The 22,442-nt window shown below is 40.4% G+C and overlaps 1 protein-coding gene across 6 annotated transcripts in view; it reads left to right on the top strand.

The window, feature by feature from the left end:
- AUH (AU RNA binding methylglutaconyl-CoA hydratase) overlaps positions 1-20,400 on the top strand; it is a 165,348-nt gene extending 144,948 nt beyond the window's left edge. For 4 of the 6 annotated variants that reach the window (XM_019713877.3, XM_074330196.2, XM_074330194.2 and 1 more), the window contains 4 exons: positions 9,587-9,774; positions 13,008-13,058; positions 14,663-14,710; positions 19,947-20,400. In XM_019713877.3, the coding sequence (XP_019569436.2) occupies positions 9,587-9,774; positions 13,008-13,058; positions 14,663-14,710; positions 19,947-20,024 (365 nt within the window). In that variant the 3' untranslated portion in view covers positions 20,025-20,400. The remainder of the gene's footprint in view (positions 1-9,586; positions 9,775-13,007; positions 13,059-14,662; positions 14,711-19,946) is intronic. The other 2 variants (XM_074330193.2, XM_074330195.2) reach the window with 2 other exon arrangements.
- Positions 20,401-22,442: the final 2,042 nt, after the last annotated feature.

Below are 22,442 nucleotides of genomic sequence, written 5' to 3'. Positions count from 1 at the left end.
TGCTAGGGAACCACCTTGTTATTTTGAAAGTTAGTAAATAAGGGGAAATAAAAATCAACCTTTTAAAAACTAAGTTACAAACACATTTTCGTTTTGTTGGTAGATCACAAGCAAAAGAAACAAAGCACCCATTTTGAGTCTTTCCATCTTGTTATTTTGTCTGTGGCTTCAGATGATGGGTCAAAGCTCCCTGCTTCCAAAATTTCAGTGCCAAGAAGAGAATCAGATTTGTACATGAAGGAACCTTAGGTATTTGCCGTTCTGCTCACTCCTTCACCAACCAGCACACTTCCACCCTTTATCAGGACTCGTGCTACTCTCGCGTTTCGCCACCAAACTTTTCATTTGACCAGGGAACAGTTTCAAAATGCTTTATTTTCATTACATTATATGTTTAATGCCACATAGAAGAAAACATAATTCATATTTGATAGATTTGTTTTCTGCACACAAACATACCCCCTAATGAGTTTGTTTATTAAGTGTTGAAGAATTAGATCATTGGTGTTTAAAATGCTAAATATTATGCAGAAATTATAGTAGACTGTTACATAGCATTTTAGGAGTTTTTCCCCAGCTGTTTTACTGATATTTGGAGAAACTGGTAGAGCTTTTGGATTGGTTAAGAATATATTATTGTTCCCATTCAGAATCGTAAATTCCCGGTATCCTAATATTTTCTCTTCAACAGGTTTTAAAACACAGAAAACCTGTTCCAGGAACTGTGATAAGCATTTCATGCACGTTACCTCGTACTGTCCTCAGGACTGGATTTCAGCTCTCTGATGGCCCTGCCGAGGTCTTTTCCTCCGTCCCATTGTAGCCCACTACCCCCATGGTTAGAGCCCAGACTTCAGCAGCATCAACAACGGCTCCATTCTGAATCAGATTTCCTGAACCTCACTCTGCAACACTCTAATTTTCCACTTCTCTTTGGTCCTTACAGAATCATCCAGTCCATGGGCACTTTCTAAGCCATGTCACTCCTCTCCCCACCCAGCTTAGATTTCACAGTCCTTTGTGATAATGATTTCCTTACAAATGACCTTAAGTATCTTCATGCCAGCATCACAGGATTATAAGGATTAAGTGAACTATTTACTACTTGTGAAGTGTGTAGGACAGGTACAGAGCATTATCACATAGTGTCAGCCGGGTAAATATCTGCTATTGCTGTTGTTTGGCTTCTGCCCTCTTCTTGTGCTTGTCTAGCAAAGTTTCAGCTTATCTGCCGATTCTGTGTCCACCCCCAAATGGCTATGAGTTGTTGGGGGAAAAAATAGGTAACCATGCTAACTCATCTCATGACCACAAATCTCAAATGTGTAGTTAATTTTGCCCAGAAATCCTACCATACTGCCCCAGTATGTTTGCTTTCCACTCTCCAAAGTGTGTGTTAAAACTCTTTCTTCAGTCATCTATACTTCAGACATTTTTGGCACAAGTAACAGGAAATCCTATTTCAGGTTGCTTAAACAATAAGAAAATACAGTGTAACATCACAGAAAGTTACAAAATAAGGCAATTTCGGGATTGGTAAATTCAGTTTAGTGACGTCTTTCTGTTGTGCCATCTTCAGGCTAAGGATTCAGCCCTTGCTGGCCCCCATCAGGTGGCTACTGTTTCTCCAAGTGTCGCATGTAGACGTGACAGCCTCCTGGAAGCAGCCTGTTAATTCCTGGGTATCTTTATTTCGGTGAAGAAATGTTTCCTGGAAGAGCCCTGCAGACTTGTATTGGAAGCAGGTTGAGGTGAATGGTGGTGGGTAGACAACCAAAAGTGGTTGGCTGCTGAGCACCAGCTCCTTGCCACGCTTCTCCCACCTCACTCCACTCCAGTGGGCACTTCTCAGGGTCTTGCCGTCCTTCTCTGGTAAACAGTATCCCCAGGTGATCGCATCCAGGTCCCTGGCTTTGAATGTGCAGCTACATGGTAGTGATCATTAATACACTGAGGCTACATATCCAGTCACATGCCTCACTGCTCCACTTACTTACGTAAAAGACATCTCATACTTAACATGTCCTGCCTCCAGTGTCAGTGAACACCACCTTCTGCTCATGCACCTAAGTCAGCAATCCAGGCATTAGATTGATTTCGCTTTCTCCCCACATCCATTTCACAAGTGTTGTGGACAACACTTGCCCCAGCTCCCAACTCCCCTCTTGCCCTCTTTCAGTTCAAGCTGCCATCATACTGTACTTGGACAAGAGCTGCAGCCTCCTACTGGGCAGGTGCTTTCATCTTGCCCCTGTAATCTCTTCTCTGCCAAGCTTACAAAGGATCTTTTAAAATGCAAATCAAATTATGTCACTTCCCACTCAAATCCCTCTGGTATCTTTGTATCATAGGTAGAGTCAGATGTAAACTTATGCCACATCTGTGTGATCCGAACCCTGCCTGTCCCACCTCACATCCTCCTGCTGGCTACAGTGGCTTCCTTCCTCGTCCTTGAACATGCTGAGCTTGGCTTCCCCTTACCCTGTGCACAGCAGATCTCATCATTGGGTGTTCTTCTGCCAGATCTTCATTTGGCTGTCTTTTAGCATTCAGACACGGGCCTCCCATTTATTTATCCAACAGGCCCTCCTGCCTCACACCACCCCACCCAATCTAAATGAGCCATCTAGTGATAATCTCAGAACTTTTTTTTACCTGCCTTAGATTCTCTCCTTTCCACTCATCACAACCTCAGTTCTTTCCTGTCCAAGTGCTTCTGTATTGCCCCTTTTCTTCCCTTTCTGCCTATAAGATGTAAGCTTCAGAAGACAGAAGCTTCTGTGTGGTTCACCACTGTTCAGCACCTGGGACAGTGCCTGGCATATACATATTAGGTCACTCAACCAATACATTAGTGATCGAACAAATGGATTTTATTTGGAAAAAGTAAAACGTAAACTCCTGTTCAGTTTCATCTAACTTTCTGAGAGAAGGAAAAACAAAACTGCTAGTTAATGTTATTGTATCATTCATGATGTTGGAAAGCATGCAACAGAAATGGACTCTGGCTGCCCTAAATGGAAAGGAAAATTATTGTAAAGTTCCCAGAATCAATGGATGGCTAGAGAATAATGCTTAGAGCACAAAATGGAACCTAGAAGCCCTGGAACCAGACAGTCCACACTGTGGCAGGGGTCACAATACAAGAATCCTCAGGTCTGCACATCAGTGCCCAAGTGCTACCTGTAAGCTCAGAAAGTCCCCGTGTTCCAGGGTCACCCATTGCACTCCTGATCCTGAAGAGTAACATCCAACAGACCAGACCTGACTTGGATGCCTGCCTAGCTGTGCCAGGGCAGAGAGGAAGATCTGGCCCCCCCCAGACTCCATTGGTGGGATCCTCCACTATCCCAGACTGCATACAAGTGGTGGTTCTCCAAAAGAAAGACCAGGATTTTAATGGAGGCTGTGTACGCTGGGCAGCCAAAATATGACTGACATTGAACTTGTTTTGAAATTTCTCTCCGAGTCTGTTGGTGCCCTACCACAAATAGTATGAACATCTACTGTATTCTTGGCTCACAATGACCACAGCTTATCCTCAAATCCAAATCTAGAGCATGACATTCCCACAACACTGTTTTTAGAAGATGCTCTCAGATGCTCAATGGCTTCCTGTCACCCTTAGAGTAAACCCTGGTTCCAGGGGACCCGCGGGATCTGGCCCTGCTCCTTTCAGGCTATTCCTCCTGCCACTCCAGCCACTCTGGCCGCCCTGTGCTCCTCTGGTCTCAGCTCAGTGTCACCTCAGAGCCCCTCCCTGGCCGGCTGGCGTATCTAAACTGCCCACCCCATGCCCTGGCACTGCTCTCCTGCCGTCTGACGGTATTATTGGCATATTGTGACTTCCCCACAGGATTGTAAGCTCCAAGAGGCAGTGGCTTTGTTTCATTCCCAGCTGTATCCACGTGCCTAAACAGGAAGCTGCAATAAGTACTTGAATGAATTGAACAAATGTGTTGTCATCTTGAAAATTCGTTCCCAAGGAGGAATTCCAAAAAGGTGGTGACTATTCTAAAGTGGCAAATACTCATTCGGTTTTGTAAATTCTGTTACTTCATTTAAAAATCGCCTGCACCTCACGTTTTACAGCAGTGGGTCAGCAGATTCCAGTGTCTCTTCGTCTGAATGTTGGAGCCCGTTAGAAATGCAGAACCTTAGGGCCCACGTCAGACCCACTGACTCAGAATCTTCTTGTTGACAGAGCCAAAACAAAGCCTTTGAAATTAGCTGGCTTTTTCTGAGCATTAGCAGGGGCAGCGGCGGTGGCCAAGACGCTTCCTTTCTCCATAACAGGAATGCAGCTTCGGGTCTTAATTTCTGCTTGTTGCTCTGATGCACCCTCATGCAGACTCACGGAACACCACAGAATACCCTTTTCTGGTAGGTGATGAAGTGACTCAGGAAGAGTTTTTTGTGGAAGCAAAATGTGCTCTTAAATTTATTGCCCCTGAGAACAGTTGAGGTACTTGTTTTTTAGCAGGAGTCTTGTGAGCTATCGTGAAAGTTCTCAGCTCACGTCCACATTTCCCTTCATTCGGTAGTACCTGCAGTTGTGGCCTGGGAGTGTACTGACTGCATGCTCCTTGAGTACCCTGGCTCGCCCAGAGGAGCTGAGGCTTCCTGAGGCCTGGAAAGCCTCCGGGGAACATAGGCAGGAAGCGGCAGGGATGCTCTGACTCAGCGGCTGCCTCTTTGTGACCCTGTACTGTGGTCTCGCACAATGCTGTAGCACTTCTGCTCCTGTTCCAGTGTCATATCACCTACAAAGTGCAGAACATTTTGGAAATATGGAAAGGTGAAATGGAAAAGAAAAGCATTACCTATTAGCTGAGCCCTACAGAGACAACTGTTTGGGCATGTTTGATATATGCCTACTTATATATACCACACACACCTTTTTAAAATAAAATACGCTCAAGCCATACACCCATTTCATAATTTTCTCTTTCCTTTCTTATCACACAGTAAATAAGAATCCGGCAGAGGTAGGTTTGAAGCCTATTTCTGCAACCTAACTTAGTGACTCGGGGCAAGTTATGAAAAGTCTCTGAGCCTCAGAGCAGGCCCAGCCCGAAGTGAGGGCTCTGTGTCGGAAGCTGCTGGAATGGACAGTAGTGGGCATTTGAACAGTTTTGTAGGGCTCCGTGATCTTGAATGCAGGAGGGCTGCTGTCAGAATGGAACAGTTTTATTTCCACTGTGACAACCCTGTTTTTAATTCCACTGTTTAATTTTGTCAGTCCCAAGACTGTTTCTCGAGATGGCACTTTAGTGAGCCTGAACTCCAGTGGCTACGAGCACTAAGGAGGTTATGTGATCTAGTGGAGTAAGCCTGGTGCAAGCAGATCAACTGGCAGGAATATGACACACGGTCTTCATTTTTACCTAACGCTAAGCTAATAGAGTTTAATATTCAGAATTAACAAAGATGAATTGAAATATATTCTCTCTAGTATGCCTGTTTGCATTTGGACTTATAAATCCGATACCTTCCCTTCCACACCAAGACTCAGTGGCACGTCTTGTCTCAGGTTGCCAAATGTGCTGCACTGAGCCTCGACTCCCTAATGAGCAGTAGTGTTTTAATTTCGTAATAGAAAATAGCTGTTTACAAACAGCACTGCTTCCAAACTGGAGTAGAATGTTGTCATAAAAAAAGTTTCTATTTAAGGTAACTATGCCTGAGATATTTGTAGAAATCTGAGATTCTACATTAATCATGTTAGTTTATTCTCATACTGCACTGCAGTTCAGTTACTTCCATTTGTATAGCTCTTTGCTCATGCTATCAACATTAAATATTAATTGAGAAAGGCAAACTGAACAGGCTATATCATTTTTATAGTTTGAAATCACAAAATTTATATTTGTGGAGATGGTACGGGGCGGTTATCTTCAATTCTACAAATGTAAAACTACAGATCAGTCTTTTATTTCTGCAAATTGCAGCATAGGAAAGTGGGTTAGATAATTTCTTACCCAACAGATTTCCTAATGATAAAATTTCAGTCAGAATGAGTGAATTAAACCTATATTTGTGTAACTATTTAAGACAGACCCTTTCAAAAAATGGTATTGGTAAAACTGGGTTTCTACCAGCAAAAGAATGAAGTTGGACCTTTACCTTATACCATATACAAAAATTACCTCCAAATGGATGAGAGACCTTAATGTAAAAATAGAAACTACAAAATTCTTAGAGGAACACAGTGGGAAAACTAGTGACGTTGGATTTGGCAGTTGTCTCTTGGATTTGACACCAAAAGCACAGGAAACAAAAATAAAATGAATTTCAACAGAATTAAAAACTTTTATGCATCAGACCCTATCAACAGAGTGAAAAGGCAACCCATGAAATGGGAGAAAATGGTTGCTGATCATTTATCTGATAAGGAATTAATATTCACAATATATAAAGAACTACAACTCAACCACCACCACAACAGCAAAAAAAAAAAAAATTTAAAAAAAAACCCCAAAACAAACAATTAAAACATAAGCAAAGGACTTAAGTAAGACTTTTCTCCAAAGATGCCAATGGCCAATAGCACATGACAGCATCACAAATTGTTGGGAAAATGCAAATCATAAACCATAATAAGATAGCACTTCACAGCCATTAGGATGGCTACAATAAATACATATATATATGCACACACATATACACAGACACACACACACACACACACCAAGGTGAGAATATGGAGAAAATGGAATCCTTGTGCCTTGTTGGTGGGAATGTAAAATGGTGCAGGTGCTATGGAAAATAGTATGGCTGTTCCTCAAAAAAATTAAACATAGGATTACAGTTCCGCTTCTGGATATCTACCCAAAAGAATTGAAAGCAGGGTCTTGAAAAATGGTACACACATATTCATAGCATCATTATTCCTAATAGCCAAAAGATGGGAGTAATCCAGGTGTCCACCAACAGATGAATGAATAAACAAAACTTAGTATATTCATACAATGGAATATTATTCAGCCTGAGAAAAGAAGGAAAGCCTGACACGTGCTACAATATGGATGGACCTTGAAGACATTAGGGTAAGTGAAGTAAGGCAGTCATAAGTGGACAAATACCACATGATTCCACTTGTAGGCAGTACCAAGAATAGACGGCTTATAATGTCAACCAAAAAGGCCAAGTCTTATACGCAGTGTTAGTTGGTGAGCCAAGTTGAGGATTTTTCCTAGGATCCTATGATGCATTGTTTTCAACAAAACAGAAAGCTCTCTTTGGCGCTGTGCCTCTCACTCTCACATCATGTCCTCTAGCATTTAGTTCATTAATCAAAGCATTGAGTTGTATGCCATTCAGCTTGAAGGAGTGGGCCCATTTTGTGGTGGTAGTTTCATGACTGTTGCTTTGTGTTAAATTTGTACAAAATCCTCTTTCATGGAGAATAATATGGATACTATAAGCAAAATGATATGATGAATGGGTTTAAATTAAGCTTTATGGACTTGCAAAATACTGAGTTTCAGTTGAATAAAAAGTGTAACATTCACAATGGCCATTGAGGGTCACTTTTGTTAATTTTGAACAATCTACATTAAACTCTTCACAGAACACAGAAAAGAATAATTTCTTAATTTGTGCTAATCATGAATACTGTTTCCTAAGTTCTTCAGTCTCATGAAAATTCTCATCAGTTTCATGAGTAAATATAGCTATCTGGGTTGTATTATTTATATCTGTTCTAATCAGCTGTCATTGGAAACACCGTAAATAACTTGTGTTTTCCATAGAGCTTTACCCATAAGTTCTCAGACCTATCTTTACTGCACTGAGTAACAACAGTGTTTGCAGTTAGATTTAAATTTGTTGATGCTTCATTTTTTTCAGACACATTTTCTGCCATATTGAGTAAAACACTTATAAACTCACCATTTCTAACTGAGCAGTGTAAACGGTTAATAAATAACTGAGTTTTACAGAAGCAGTACTCATTTATGTTCAAAAACAATCCCTGTAGATAATGTCAGTCCTTTCCTAATTCATTGAGGTTTTTTTTCTCTTTTTAATCACCCATATTTTCTAAGTACTGGTCGTGGTTCTTAATATGGTTGCTTAGTAATATCATCTTAAGCTGTGTTCTTCCAATGCGGGCACGCTCTGTTGTTGGTTAAACATGTAGGAATAGACTTAATTACTGAAGGGAAATATGCTTTCTTGAAACTTGTGGTCTTTCTGTTTCATTTTCCCACATTTGATGGAGATGTGAATAAGAAAAAAATTTGCTTTCCTGTGAAAGTTGTTTAAAGGGAAGCACAACCTCTCCCTTGGCAGTGTTGGAGGGGTGCGCTAACAGCTGTGGTGGAGGCGGAGCAAACAGGCATGCATTGCGTCTTGAAGGGGCAGCTCCCTGTGACGGCCAGGGGAAGCTGGTTCTGTATGCCATCACCCACCCAGTTTTTAATTGTTGGTAACTAATGCGGGGAAAAAGTGTAAACATTGTGGGCCAAACAAAATACAGTGAGCTTATTTGGATGGCAGACCATCAGTTTGTCTTTCCTCCTCTGGAACTTGGCAGTCAGCTGCTCCTGCCGCGTGGCCGCCAGTAGCCACGCAGCCCAACAGCCATTAAGGATGAGATTTATACGAATCCTGATGTAGCTGTTTTCGTATTCTTATTGGTAAAAATTGAGGGTACCAGTAAGAATATGACCTGCTTTTGTCCAGCTTACTAGTTAATGAGATCCCAGCCTCATCACTGAGGATACTGGAGTGAATACATAGATGGATCTGACGGAGCAGTGTGTTGGGATGCTTCATACTTACCCCAGAAAAGTAAACACTGCCAGGATAAAGACTATTAGCATGAGCAGTTAGCAGTTTTGTTTTGCTTTTTTTAAAATTAAACTAGAATTAGTTTACAAGTCATTTACCATAAATGATTCTTTTCAAGTACATGAGTTGAATTTCTCAGAATTTGGTAACTTTTATCTACACTGAAAGAGAAGTGCCAGGCTTGATGGACCTGTCACCTGGTGAATGGGCTGAAGGGACAGTGTTGCTTGCCCACTGATGTGCATCGCAGGATTCCTGACACTGTAATGACGGTGGATTCGATTGAGAAACACAGCAGCTGTGTTGAAAGTAATAGTCAGTGCCAGAATCAATGATATAAGAGTCTCAAGTACTTTTTGGTGTTACTAATTTTATAAACTAAGAAATTAGATTCTGTTTTGAAGTTTTCCAGTTACTAATTTTGACATATAAACTTGCCCTGGCTTTTTTTTTTTTTTTTTTTTTTAAATAAATTTTATTGGAGAATATGGGGAACAGTGTGTTTCTCCAGGGCCCATCAGCTCCAAGTTGTTGTCCTTCAATCTGATTGTGGAGGACACAGTTCAGCTCCAAGTCCAGTTGCCATTTTCAGTCTTTAGTTGCAGGGGGCACAGCTCACCATCCCATGTGGGAATTGAACCAGCAACCTTGTTGTTAAGAGCTCGCGCTCTAACCAACTGAGCCATCCGGCCACCGCACTGGTTTATTTTTATAAATGAAGAAAGGAAACGTTGAAATGTGAAACCTGAATGAAATTGTTGCCTGCATTTTCTCTCTCCGCCATTTGCAGGGGGAACGCAAAGACTGCCTCGTGCCATTGGGATGTCGCTGGCCAAAGAGCTCATCTTCTCTGCACGGGTGCTCGATGGCCAGGAAGCCAAGGCTGTGGGCTTGGTCAGCCATGTTCTGGAGCAGAACCAGGAGGGCGATGCTGCCTACAGAAAGGCCTTGGACCTAGCGAGAGAGTTTTTACCTCAGGTATTTCTAATTACACTTCCTTTCCCCTCTTTTTAGGGAACTTTTATAGCAAGTTGTCCAAAACAATAATCATCTTACATACCCATGATGTCTTTGACTTGCTCTCCAAGTGTAGAAGTACACGGTAGCTGCAAAACCTAGAAATAGTATACTGGATTAACGTGAAAAGCCTTCAGAATTAAAATTACGATTTGAAAGTAATCTGAGGCCCATACTCGAGCCTTGCTTTGATACTATATCTCAAGCATGTTTGTCACACGTGCCAGGACTTCTTAGCACCTTAAGTTCACCAGTTGAACACTCTGACCTGAGCCGTACACGTGGAAAGAAATAGCAATGGATGGGTTGTCACACTGGTCACCCTCTAGCTGAAACACAAATGAGTAAGGAGAGTGCAGCCATTTGTGCCAAAGTGGGCTTTCCCTGTGGTACCCTAACTGACGGCACCTGCTGGAGCACCAGTGGGGGTTCCTCTCACGGTTTGTGTTTCTTTAGTGATGTAGCCTTATTTTAACTCCTGTGTGCACACTATACTTCCTCACAATTCCACTTTCAAATCTGGAACTCACTGTATGTTACTCACAGACAACAGTCATCATGTGTAATATTAGTAATTGTACATCAAGGATCCTGTTTTAAGGGTTTCTTTGTTCTCACACTCTATCCCTGATGTATTTTTCAAGTATTACTTTTTTCTGAAATGATAGATTTAAGGATATTTGCTATGTAAACAGTGATTTGTTTTTATCCCTACTGGAATTGCAAGTTTTAAAACCCCCCTAACTATTTCTGGAGTCAAAATAACATCCTCTCTAACTCAGTCATTTAGCACAGACAGGATTCTTTTATCTGTTTGGGGCCATGGATCCTTTGGGGATTCTCATGAATTCCTCTCCAAAAAATATGCACATACCCTCCATATTGTTGGGAGTGTCGCGTCCAGTTCTTGGAGTTCTTTGTTGTCAAAGGCCCAGGCCTGCTGTGACATACCTGTCCCCTGAGAGCTGTCCAACAGGGCCTCACAGTTGACTTCTAAAGCCACACTGCCTCGTGTTGATAGCACTTTAGTCCTTCTCAAAGAACGAATGAGCTGTAAGCTTTTTCAGGGCAGGGCCCCTATGTAATTTATTCCCCATACAGGTAACACAGAGCCTTATACTCTGAATTATGGAAAGAGAGCAAGTAGAAAAGATTTTATTGTTTTAAAGAAAACAAATACTCTCACTGTAACTTCGGCATTAATATTTCCCCAAAATATTAGGGAAATGTCTACCTAAAGAAAGATGAAAGGTACAAGTATCAGGAGAGATAATAGTTTAAATATTGCTTTAATGACTTCCTTTGGCTTAAAAATTTATGACCACCACATGTCTCACTTGAAATAAAGGGGTGTGTCTAAGCAGGGTTTTAGCACAATTCCAGTTCTGATGTCCCAGCATTTCCTGGCTTTGGACGGGAGTGTTCAGCTCCCTGCTCCGGAGCTCCAGCCAGGAGGCTTGTTATTAGTACCTTAGCACCCCTGTGGTTCCCATGCCTTCTCTCACTCTCTCCCGGTGATTCTCACTGCAGTAATGCCCTCAGTGCCCACACGCACCCTGCCTGAGAGCCCCCACCCCAATCTGACATCAGTTACATTCCACTCCTTGGGAAAGCGGGCTGTCATTACTGTCTCTTTCGTCTGACGGACATGCCTCTGAGAACATTAATTGCTGGAATTAATTCTTACCCAGGTCAAGGGAGATGCTGAAAATGTATAGCTGTGAAACTATATGCAAAAGTTACAAAATGCAATTTGAGGTGGAATAATCTTTATAGTTTTGTCACTGAATGATTACTCTTCCAAGTAATTAGAAAGCTTCTATAAAATTAGTGTTTCTGTGTGATTTCTGTATTATGTATTATTTCCATGTTTCTGTCTGAGAACGTGGTTTTGTATAGAAGAGGCATTGGTTTTAGATTTTGAAAGAGAAGCTAATTCAATAAGCATTATACGTAAGAGCATTTTCACTTGCTGTTTTGCTGTTTTCTAAACCTTGCTAGCCAGAGTGTGTTCTGTGGGCTAGCAGCCCAGGGATCCCCTGGGAGCGTGTTAAACAAGCAGGGTTCCAGGCCCGTCCCAGACCCCTGAATCCCCACCCACATTGGAACAGGGGACTTGGAGATTTGTGTAATATGGAAATTTGACCAGTATCAAAACAAGGATCAGCTGGTAATAAAAGTGAATAGAGAAGAGTCTCATGGAAAGGAGCACTGTGTTTAGGGGGAAAAAAAACATGAATTGATGATTAAAAAAAAAACTTATATGTGCCCTGCCCATGCAGATCATAATTGGAAGAATTCTAGCTAAGATACTTGTGTAAGCCTTGGAAAATTGTGGCCTCTGAAAAACATTTTTAAACATGTGACTTAGGAAGAGAATTTAATTTAGAAAGCTTAAAGTTGATCATCGAAAGCCCTGGATAGGAAAAACTGGCACTTGCATGTCGTCATGCATTTACCTTTCACTTTTGGGGGTCCTTTGTCCTGTCTGTTATTTAGAGCCTTGCATTTTAATTCAAAAGACATTTTAAAATATGCCACTGAATTCTAATTCATCACACCTAAACATTTTTTAGGAATTTAAAATGTAAACAAATAACTAAATTCCATCTGGAGGACTGTGGTTTTCTAAGACAAAAGTAATGTTTTCCTTCTCACAGAGGACACCCAGGTCTTTTCTCTGTGACCCTCACACATCTGGAATGACTTGTTTGGACTTTAAGCTTTTGTGTGATGTGGGAGCACTGCCAGAAGGAACTGCTTTACTGTACGTCATCCTCGTGGTTATTTATCGGTGCCCATGGAGGAGAAAGACAGAGCCAGTGTCTAATGGTCATGCTGTCTGATGGGTGTGGTGTCATGCCAGACACTTTGCCCCCTTTTGTTTTCCCTGCTTAACCTCTAGGGAGATTGAGTGAAGAATGGTAAGCCTGGTGCTACGTTCACACCATCTGCTGACCTCCATATATACAGGTTGCTGCAAGCTACATAACTTGCTGATGCAATAGAGTTGCTACAATTGCAATTTATACTTTGCAAGGCTCCTAAAAGAAATTCCTCATCAATTACATCTTACAACGGTTGTTGCTCCTAGGCCATAGAGCCAGCAGTGGAAATTTCTGAATTTTGCTGAGATATACAACATAATTTGCATAAATAATAATTAAAATCTTTTTCTTTTATTTGAATTTTAGGGACCTGTTGCAATGCGAGTGGCAAAATTAGCAATTAATCAAGGGATGGAGGTAAATTCCTTAATGCTTGCGTTTATTGTTAGAGTAGGGAATGGGGATTTAATTTAATGATCCATATTTGGACTTGTGCATTATTTCTTAATGGTCTAAAATGCAGCTGCTTCAGTGCTACTGAAAGCTGCTCAGGTTCTTTGTAGCCACATCACTGATTTCATTCTGCTTAAGCTGTTAATTCAGTGTCATATCACAGAATTTGGTAATTTCACCGATGCCCTACAGCTTAATGACATGCTTGTTACTTTTGCCATTGAGTTGATAGATTTACTGTCTAGTATTTCATAGGAAAATCAAAAGAAAAAGGCCGTGTGTATCTTCTCAGTACCAGTATTGTATTATAAAAATGCATTTTGGGGAGAGCTTCCTGGCTCTCTACCTTTAACGTCTCCATGTGCTTTCTGCAGGAGATACACATAAAATCTGGCAAGTCTGTAGGGTGTCCTGGGGTTCCTCTGGGGAGGTGGCTCTGAGGGTAGGAGGCCCCATGCTGGGGCAGGTAGGTAGGGCAGGGAAGCGGTACAGGCAGCCACTGACCCAGCTGTAATTACAGTACGTACATTCTGCTTAAATGATGGGAGTTTTGAAGAAAGGTACTTATTACTTGCAGACCCAGAACCCACTGTATTGTCCTGGGCTTCATAGCAGTGAATAAATTGAATTTGTTAGCAAAAAATGCAGTTTTAAACATTAACAAAGGTTTTGATTAGTTTTCAGAAATTCTTATGTGATAGTAACAATACTTAGTAGCAAATACCTTATATGAGCCTTACTGTGTGCCAGGACACACACACACACACACACACACACACACACACACACACACTCCTCATTTTATTGTATTTCATTTTATTGTGCCTCATGGATATTTTGTTTTAATCAACAAAATATCCAGACAAGACCCTCCACCAGCAAAAAGATGGTGGTTAGCATTTTTTAGCAATAAGGTACTTTTTAGTTAAGATATGTGCATGTTATTTTAGACATAATCCTGTTGCACACTTAATAAACTACAGCGTAGTGTAAACATAACTTTTTTTTGTTTTTTAAAGAGGGCTCAGCTCACAGTGGCCCATGTGGGGATCGAACCGGCAACCTTGGTGCTACCAGCACCGTGCACTAACCAGCTGAGCTAACGGTCACCCCCAACATAACTTTTATATGCACTGGGAAACTTAAAAATTTGTGTGACTTTATTGTGACATTTGCTTTATTGTGGCTGTCTGGAACGAACCCGCAGTATCTCCGAGGTCTGCCTGTGTATCTTAAGTACTTTATAAAGTCTTTACCTAAATTAACTGATTGAATCCTGACAGTACCCCAAACTGGTAGGTTACTGCAGTTAGCTCCTTGTTCAGATGTGCCTCTCCGAGGCACAGGGAGGTTATAATTCCCCCAAGGTTACACAGCTCTCACATGGTGGAGTCAGGCTTTGAACCCCGGCAGCCACGTTCCAGAGTCTCGCTCTGGTCATCTGACTTGCTGCATTATACCAAAGGATTCAGTTATTTGGAATAAGATTATTAAACTTAAATTTGTATTGCATATACCATATTTTAAAAAGTAATTCCTGCTGAAATGAATTCTGTTTTTGTCCTCAGGTCGATTTAGTAACAGGGTTAGCCATAGAAGAAGCTTGTTATGCTCAGGTACGTCATACAATCACATGCAGTGAGGATACCCCTTACAAAATATGTTTCCCTTCTGTATAAGTCAAATGAAATCTGTGTCACTGAGCAAGACTGTACTCATACCCATTCCAGATTCATATAAAGGGACTGAAATTAGTTGTTTCTGCTATTTGACTGTTACTGGCTCTTATGACTAATTCCGTTCTACATACCTTGTTTCCCCGAAAATAAGACCAGGTCTTATATTAATTTTTGTTCCAAAAGACGCATTAGGGCTTGTGTTTGGGATGTCCTCCTGAAAAATCATGCTAGGGCTTATTTTCTGGTGAGGTCTTATTGTCGGGGAAACACGGTTCTAATGACTCTTGTCTACATAATTTAGAAAACTCTTAGTATAATTAAATAGTACCATTCATGCTGTGCCTGTTTCTCTGGCTCATGTTGTATTTTGTGGGTGTGACTTGAACGCTCGCTCCAGTGTAGAGTGCTCAGAGGAGGGAGCAGTGTCCTTGTTGGGACATCGGTGTTGGAGACTCATTGGCGCTTCCTGACATTCTCAGCCCTCCCTCCTGCCCACTGAAAGTTTGCTCATTTGATTATACACCTTTCTTTTTTGTACATAAATTAGTAGGGCTTTCTATAGAGGAACAATCCCCCTTTCCCCTCCCCTTTCCTTTCCCCTCTTCCCTTCCTTCTATTTTTCTGAAAGGTGTAACTTTGTTTTAGGGCATCTAAAGTAGGAGAAGAATTTTGTTCCACCTTTCCTGAGAGTGGGAACTGCATCAGCTCCTATTTAAACGTTGTCATGAATTAGGAGCGACAGCTAGAGTGTTACTCTACCTGGTCTGTAGGTAAAAGTCACCACCTGTCATTGATGAGCACATGCCATCGATGAAGTAAATTATAAATCTCTTACAAATAGGCAGCCCCAGGAACTGAAGAAAAAGTTTGAAAGCATATTTGGCCATAAATCACGCCTTATCAAATGTAAAGGAACAGAAATCATATATTGTATTCTGTCAGACCACAGTGGAATTAAACTAGAAAAAAGTAACAGATAGGTGGAAAATCCCACCTGTTAATGGTGGGATTTAATCTTTTTAATGAAGGTTAAACAACTCACTTCCAGATAACACATGTATCAAAGAAAAATTCTCAAGAAGATTTAAAAACCATTTTTTAACTAAATGAAAATTAAAATGAAACATCAAAATTTGTGGGAATACATCAAAAGCAATTTTAGAATTTATAGCATTGAATGCGTATATTAGAAAAGAAAGATCTAGATCAATAAAAAGTTTCTGCTTTATTATTAAGAGCAAGTTAAATCCAAAGTAAACAAAAGAAAGGAAATAATAAACTTTAGAGCAGAAATCAATGTAATTGAAAATAGAAAGACAATAGAAAAAGAACCAAAACAAAAAGTTGGTTCTTTGTAAAGGTCTAGCCAGGCTAACCAAGGAAAAAGAACATAAAAATTACCAATATCAGAAATGCAAGAAAGACCATCACTAACTGATCCCATGGACCTTGAAAGGAATAATAAAGGAATTCTGTGAAGAACTCTTTGCCCACAAAACCTAGATAAAATCGACCAATTCTTTGAAAGACACAATATACCAAAACTCACATAAGGAGAAATAGTAACTGAATAGTCCTGTTTGTTAAAGAAATTAAATCAATAATTAGTAAACTTCCAAAATAAGCACCAGGCCCAGGTGGTTTCATTGGTGAATTCGACCAAATATTTAAGGAAGAAATTATACCAATTCTCTACAATCTTTTCCAGAAAATAGAAGCAGAAGGAACACTTTTTAAAACTCATTCTATGAGGCCAGTATTGCCCTGGTACCAAAACCAAAGAACTTAACAAAAAGGAAAACTACAGACCATTATCTCTTATGAACAGAGATATAAAAATGCTTTACAAAGTATTAGCAAATCAAATCCAACAATGTCTGAAAAGAATTATATGCCACAGCCAAATGGGATTTTTTCCCCCCAGATACACAAGGCTGGTTCAACACTTGTGTAATCTGTCATCACATCAACAGGCTAAGATGGAAAAATCATACAATTATATCAACAGATGCAGAGAAAGCATTTGGCAAAATCTAACCCCCATTTGTGATTAAAAATTCTTAGCAAACTATGATTAGAGGGGAACTTCTTCAACTTGATAAGAACTTCTACAAAAAACCTACAGGTAAGATCATACTTAATGATCAGGAACAAGGCAAGTATGTCCTCTCTCATCACTCCTTTTCAACGTCTACTAGAAGTTCTAGCTAGTATAAGACAAAAAGAAATGAAAGGTGTACAGATTGGGAAGGAAGAACTAAAACTGTTTATAGATGATATAGAAAATCCCAAAGAATCAACAACAAAACACTCATAAGCAATTACAGCAAGATTGCATGATACAAGGTTAATATATAAAAGTTGGTTGCTTCCCTATATACCAGCAGTGAAGAATTGGATTTTTAAATTGAAAGCACAGTATCATTTACATTAGCACAAAAAATAAAATAAAATACTTATGTATAAATCTAACAAAATGTGTACAAGATCTATAGGAGGAAAACTACAAAACTGGTGAAAGAAATCAAGATCTAAATAAATGGAAAGGTGTCCCATGTTTATGGATAGTAAGACTCAATATTATTAATTCTTCCCAACTTCATATATAGATTCAATGCAAGTCCAATAAAAATCCCAATAAGTTAGTTTATATTGACAGACCGTTTCTAAAGTTTATATGGAAAATCCAAAGACCCAGGTTAGCCAACAAGATTGAAGAACAAAGTTGGAGGACTGACACTGCCCAACTTCAAGACTAACTATAAAGCTACAGTAATCAAGACTGGTATTGACAAAAGAATAGACAAATACATCAATGGACCAGAATAGGAAGCCCGGAATATAGTCAACTGATCTTTGACAAATGAACAAAGGCAATTCAACGAGAAAAGATAGTCTTGAAAACAAATAGTACTAAAGCATTTGGACACACAACTACAAAAAATTAATCTAGACACAGACCTTCTACCCTTCACAAAAATTAGAATGGGTCATAGACCTAAATGTGTAAGATGAACTGTAAAACTTCTGGATGATAAAAAATCTAGGTGACTTTGGGTTTGGCAAAGACTTTTGAGATACACTAACAGAAGTATAATCTATGAAAGAAAAATATTGATGAACTACTTCTTTGCAAATGACGGTGATGAGAATAAAAAGACGGGATTGTGCTCGCTTCGGCAGCACATATAATAAAAAGACTGGGGAAAAATTTTTGCAAAACACTTATCTGATGAAGGACTTGTATCCAGAACATACAGAGAACTTTTAAAACTCAACAATAAGAAAATAACCAATTAAAAGGTGGGTAAAAGATCTGAACAGACACTTCATCAAGTAGATATACAGAGGGCAAATAAGCATAAGAAAAGATGCTCCATATCATATGTTAATTAAGAAATGCAAATAAAAACGAGATACCATAATTTGGCCATTTCATACAAAGCTAAACATAGTCTTACGACATGATCCAGCAACCTTGCTCTTACGTATTTACCCAAATGAGTTGAAGACTTACGAAGTGTGATTAAAGAATGTGAATGTTTAAATTTAAAAAATGTATTACAGTAAAAGACACATTGCCATTCATTCCCCTCAAAATACTCCCCCTCACTTCGAACACACTTGTTCCATCATTTTTGCCACTTTCTGAAGCAGTTCTGGAAGTCCACTTTCGTGAGTGTCTTTAGTTGTGCTGTCATGGCTGCCTTGATGTCCTGAATCATTTTGACTTTGGGAAAGAGCCAGAAGTCGCATGGTGATTAAGGTGGATGAGGACACACTGTAATGTTTTTATTTGACAGAAGTTGCTGTACCAGAAGTGATGTGTGACACGGAGTGTTGTCATGATGGAGGATGATTTAGGCACACTTTAAACCACGCCTTCTCTCAACCGTAGCTCACACCTGACTGACTGCACCAAACAAGTTGAAACTTGTCACACACTGTTACTAAGGTTCATTGTACCGCTTCCCATATTGAAGATCCCTGCCTTTCCTTTGGATGGCATTTGGCAGCAGCATTCACCATATTTTGTGATCATAATGGAAAGGCTCCATGTCACACATCGCTTCTGATACGGCAATTTCTATTAAATAAAAACATTACAGTGTGTCCTTATTCACTGGATCTGGCACCATGCGACTTCTGGCTCTTCCCCAAAGTCAAAATGACCTTGAAAGGTAAAAGTTTTGAATCGATTCAGGACATCGAGGCAGCCACGACAGCACAACGAAAGACACTCAGGAAAGAGGACTTCCAGAACTGCTTCAGAAAGTGGCAAGAATGATGGTATAAATGTTTTCAAAGCAAGAGGAGTATTTTGAGGGGGATTAATGGCAGTGTGTCTTTCACTGTAATAAATTTTGTTTTTAATTTAAACTTCACCATAGTGTTTGATCATACCTTGTATGACCACACAAAAGCCTGCACACCAGTGTTTGTAGCAGCTTTATTCATAATTGCCAAACTCAAACGCAGCCCAGATGTCCTTTACTAGGTGACTGGATAAATTGTGATACGTCTGTACAATGGAGTATTATTCCAGGATAAAGGGAAATGAATTATCCTGCCACAAACAAACAGGAAGGAACCTTAAATGCATATTGCTCAGTGAAGAATTCCATCTGAAAATGCTATGTACTATATGACATTTTGGAGGAGGCAACGGGCAGGGATGAATAGGTGGAGCATAAGGGATGTTTAGGGCTGTGCAACTATCCTGTATGACACTAATGATGGGTACATGATATTATGCATCTGTGAAAATCCATGAAATATACAACACAGTGGAACTCTAATATAAAATACGGACTTTAGTTAATAATAATATATCGATATTTGTTCATTTGTAACAAATGTACCACACTCATGCAAGATGTTAATATTAGAGGAATTGGTGGAGGTCTTGTGGGTGTCTGTGGGAATTCTGAACTTTTGCTCAATTTTTTTTGTAAACCTAAAATTATCTAAAAATAAAGCCTATTAATTTTTTAAAGTATATTCAAAATGGGGGGGAAGCATATTTGGAGTTAGAATGATAAATTTGGTGATAGAATTGTTCAGATGACTAGATTTAAAAATTTTAGATTAGTTTTCTTAGATAAAGCTTGTTAAACTTTTACAGTTGTTTTTACTTTTTCATGCAGATAACATAATGTTTTGTTTCTCTTAGACTATTCCAACGAAAGACAGACTAGAAGGTCTTCTGGCTTTTAAGGAGAAAAGGTCCCCTCGCTATAAAGGAGAATAGAAGAACAGAAATGTTTAAAATGCCAGTGTAATAAACGTACTTCTGGAAGTCTCTTTCAGATCCACTATGCCTCAGCGCCTGGAATCCCAATGACCAAAGTGAAGAGCGAGTTAGCTGTTCACTGAATTAAGCATCTATGTATACTTTGTTCCAATGTGTATCATGTATTTATTCAGATTTATAAAGCTAGTAGTGTATAATGTCAAAACACAGATTCAAAATTAGACATTTTAAAATATTTCCTGCATATGAGGCTTTCTGTTCTTAATTTTTTAATGTGAATAATTTATATATTGCACAACCTAGGAAATAATGTTGATTGTATGTCTACTGTGCTGCAATACGAAAATAAAATTATTTCTATATACCAAAAATATGAAGTTGCACCAAATAAAGTTTCTAAGGGATTATACACACATGCACATGCAGGTACATCTCAGACAAGACGGAATTAATTGACAGACACTCTGAGTGAAATCTACCAAATATAAATAAAATTAGTGAAAAGAAAACTTGGGAATTTTTCTCTTACCTATTTTTGAATTGAATAAAGCATAGCATATAGGATTTTTGAAGAAACTGCCTTCCCATGCTGGTTCTCTCTATCAAGTGACCCCTTTACATAGTCTTAGAATACAGTGGACACTAGAGAACTAATCCAATCAGAGACTGGGGCAGAGGCCTTGGAGGCCACCTGGAGGCCCTGCCCATGGTACTGCTCAGACCTGGCCTTCTGGCCTAACCCAGAAAGAAAACGGTCTTCAGGGTTGGCCCATGGACATGGCTTGGGGTTGGATTAAGAGGGACATGCAGCCTGTCCTCTGTTGCTCTGCCCCCCACCTGCTACTGGCACCTGATTTCAGTAAGGATGGGTGGTGACTACAACAACCCTTTCTCCCACGTCTGGCCAGGCACAGCAGCCGGACATGGGAGAGCCCCGGGCTGGTCAGAGTTGATAGAGCCTTGGCTGGGGCAAGGGGCAGGTAGCAAGTGTTCCGGGCATAGTGACCTCTAGAATTGAGTGAAAAGGGAGGAGAACATTACAGCTTTCTAAACGAATTTCAGTGCCTTTATTTTTATTCATTTTTATTCTGGTTTATTCCTTCTGACTGTCCTGGGCTGAGCCCGGCAGCGCTGGATAATCCCACTTTTCTGGGCCCTATGCCACATTATTTGTGGGCCCGGAGCGCCCAGTGACCCCTGAACACTGCAGCTGTGCTTCCTTAGGGGGGGGGGGGTCAGGTTCCACTGGGGACTGCCCAGTCGCTGCACTCCCACTCAGCACCAGGTCTCCTTGCTCTTGGAAAGCATATAGATTTCACATTTTTAAAATCACTGAAACTTATTTTTTAATTTGGGAAAGTGAACTCTCAAAACGTTGAAAGAGGCAAGCATGCACTTGCCATCAGCTGAAGTTCCACTCCCCATCCTCACCCTGCCAACGGGCTGTACTCACTGTGTATTTGCGCTCCACGAGTGCAGGTGTCACCCTCCCTGCTGACACTGCAGATCTGTGACGATTGCTCAGCTGATGACATCATGAAAGGAGTTATTAAAACTCACATTCAGCTCTCTGCTGATTCTATCATGTGGTGTGTACACTTGACTGAGAAACTTGAACCACTCATTTCATGCAGGATAATTTGCAAATAACGTGTTGATTCTTGTCATAGTCCTTCAAAGGTGTCAGGACCGTTTTGTTCTGTCTGTGACATGTTCATGCCACTTCCATTTTAACTGAGTAGGTAGTAAGTGTGATAATGAGGAAAAGCTAGGAAGCGTATGCTCAGTGACTTGTCTCTTATCTTGGAGTCATAGTCTGATGCCAACTGAGTGCCATTGAATTTCCTAACATGTTCTGATTAAGTGGGAGAGTGCATCAGAAAGCAGACATCATTCTTCCAATGTTACAGACACACTGTAGCAAGAGAAGCGCATCTGTGTAGACGTTTGCCTTTCACTTTGTTTTCTCCTCAGCAGAGGTCTTGCTGGGGGGCCTGGTTCCAGTGGCTTGGTGCTTGGATGGAAGTCCTGTCCCTCCTCGGGGGGAAGGCATGGAGAGGGTGCCTGCATGGGGTGGCCGGTGAGCAGCAACTTTTGTTTTCCTCCTGCCCACGCTGTTTGCACATCCTTACACCAAAACCATAAAACCACGTCAAACTGACGCAAACTGGAAATGTCAGTGGATATGTCCATATGTTTAGATGAAGTCAAAGAAAACTGAGAGGAGGGTGATGAACCCAGCGATTCAGGGGAAAAACATTGCTCGTTATCTCAGAGCATGAGACCAACTGGTCCTGAAGTAATTTAGTGCTGGTTAATTTATCACATCTTTGAGAGAAAAAAAGAAGTCTCCAATTTACAGATATTCTGAGATAAGAGTTACATACATGGCAAAAATAAGACTCAGATTTCCTG

Source organism: Rhinolophus sinicus, chromosome 16 (genome assembly GCF_057876585.1).
Source record: "Rhinolophus sinicus isolate RSI-liver-muscle chromosome 16, RSI-T2T, whole genome shotgun sequence".
Lineage (NCBI taxonomy): Eukaryota > Metazoa > Chordata > Mammalia > Chiroptera > Rhinolophidae > Rhinolophus > Rhinolophus sinicus.
This window is presented reverse-complemented; position numbering and strand designations above follow the sequence as displayed.